We start from the raw sequence: 877 nt of genomic DNA, 5'->3' as shown, positions 1-877 counted from the left end.
TTAATACACACACACACACACACACACACACACACACACACACTTGTCTGGGACACGCTTAGCCAGCACTGAGTCTGTCCATCAGCCGATTTCTGAATTTCTCTCTCAGGGCGGACACAGCAGGCCAGGCAGTAAAGTCACCCTTACAAAATTTACTATAGTAACCATGATTTCCACCAAAACACCATAATTCCAACAGTCATTAACATAAAACTGAAGTAACACATCTGAGATACAGTTAATGAAGAACTGAGGTCCACTCAAATAACAATGAGCATTCTGTACAAAAAATTATTCCTGTGCTGTGATAAAAATTCAAGTATACTTGTTGACTTTTTGGCTGTTCATCTAAATGCAAAAACTCACTAATGTGTGATACGAGGAGACAGATTTTATAGAGAGCCCTCAAGTGCAAGCATGGACTCACCTGCATGTTTGTGGTGAGGATGACCTCTCTGGCCCTGTGGACAGCTGCCCTGCTGCAGAAACAGAGCGGCCCCCTTGACCATGAAGAAGCTCTCGCTTAGACTGTAAAAAGGAAAGAAAGGGTAGAGGAGACAGTGTGAGAAACATGGCCAACAATGAAGCAAAACATGCTTGTGTGACATTTCAGAGAATGTAATACAACAAAACCCACAGACACCAAAAAGTTGTAGATTCGGATTTTGGGGAAACACAATGCACATGTGGAAAAATCAGCAATGATTTCTGAAGGATCACGTGACACTGAAGACTGGAGTAATGGCAGACATAACAGACATAAATGACATTTTAAAATATATTAAAATAAAAATAAAAAACTTTTAAATTGTAACATCATTTAGGCCCAATCCCAATTCTACCCCTTAGCCCTTCCCCCTACCCCTCCGTTTCACGC

General features: G+C 41.2%; 1 protein-coding gene across 3 annotated transcripts in view; it reads right to left on the bottom strand.

Annotated features, from left to right (window-relative positions):
• ssh1a (slingshot protein phosphatase 1a) overlaps positions 1 to 877 on the bottom strand; it is a 37788-nt gene that overhangs the window by 12843 nt on the left and 24068 nt on the right. For all 3 annotated transcript variants that reach the window (XM_016441788.1, XM_016441789.1, XM_016441787.1), the window contains one exon: positions 428 to 528. In XM_016441788.1, the coding sequence (XP_016297274.1) occupies positions 428 to 528 (101 nt within the window). The remainder of the gene's footprint in view (positions 1 to 427; positions 529 to 877) is intronic.

Source organism: Sinocyclocheilus anshuiensis, unplaced genomic scaffold, assembly GCF_001515605.1.
Source record: "Sinocyclocheilus anshuiensis isolate Anshui unplaced genomic scaffold, SAMN03320099.WGS_v1.1 scaffold799, whole genome shotgun sequence".
Taxonomy (NCBI): Eukaryota; Metazoa; Chordata; class Actinopteri; order Cypriniformes; family Cyprinidae; genus Sinocyclocheilus; species Sinocyclocheilus anshuiensis.
The sequence above is the reverse complement of the archived record's forward strand: the minus strand, read 5'-3'. Positions and strand labels throughout refer to the sequence as shown.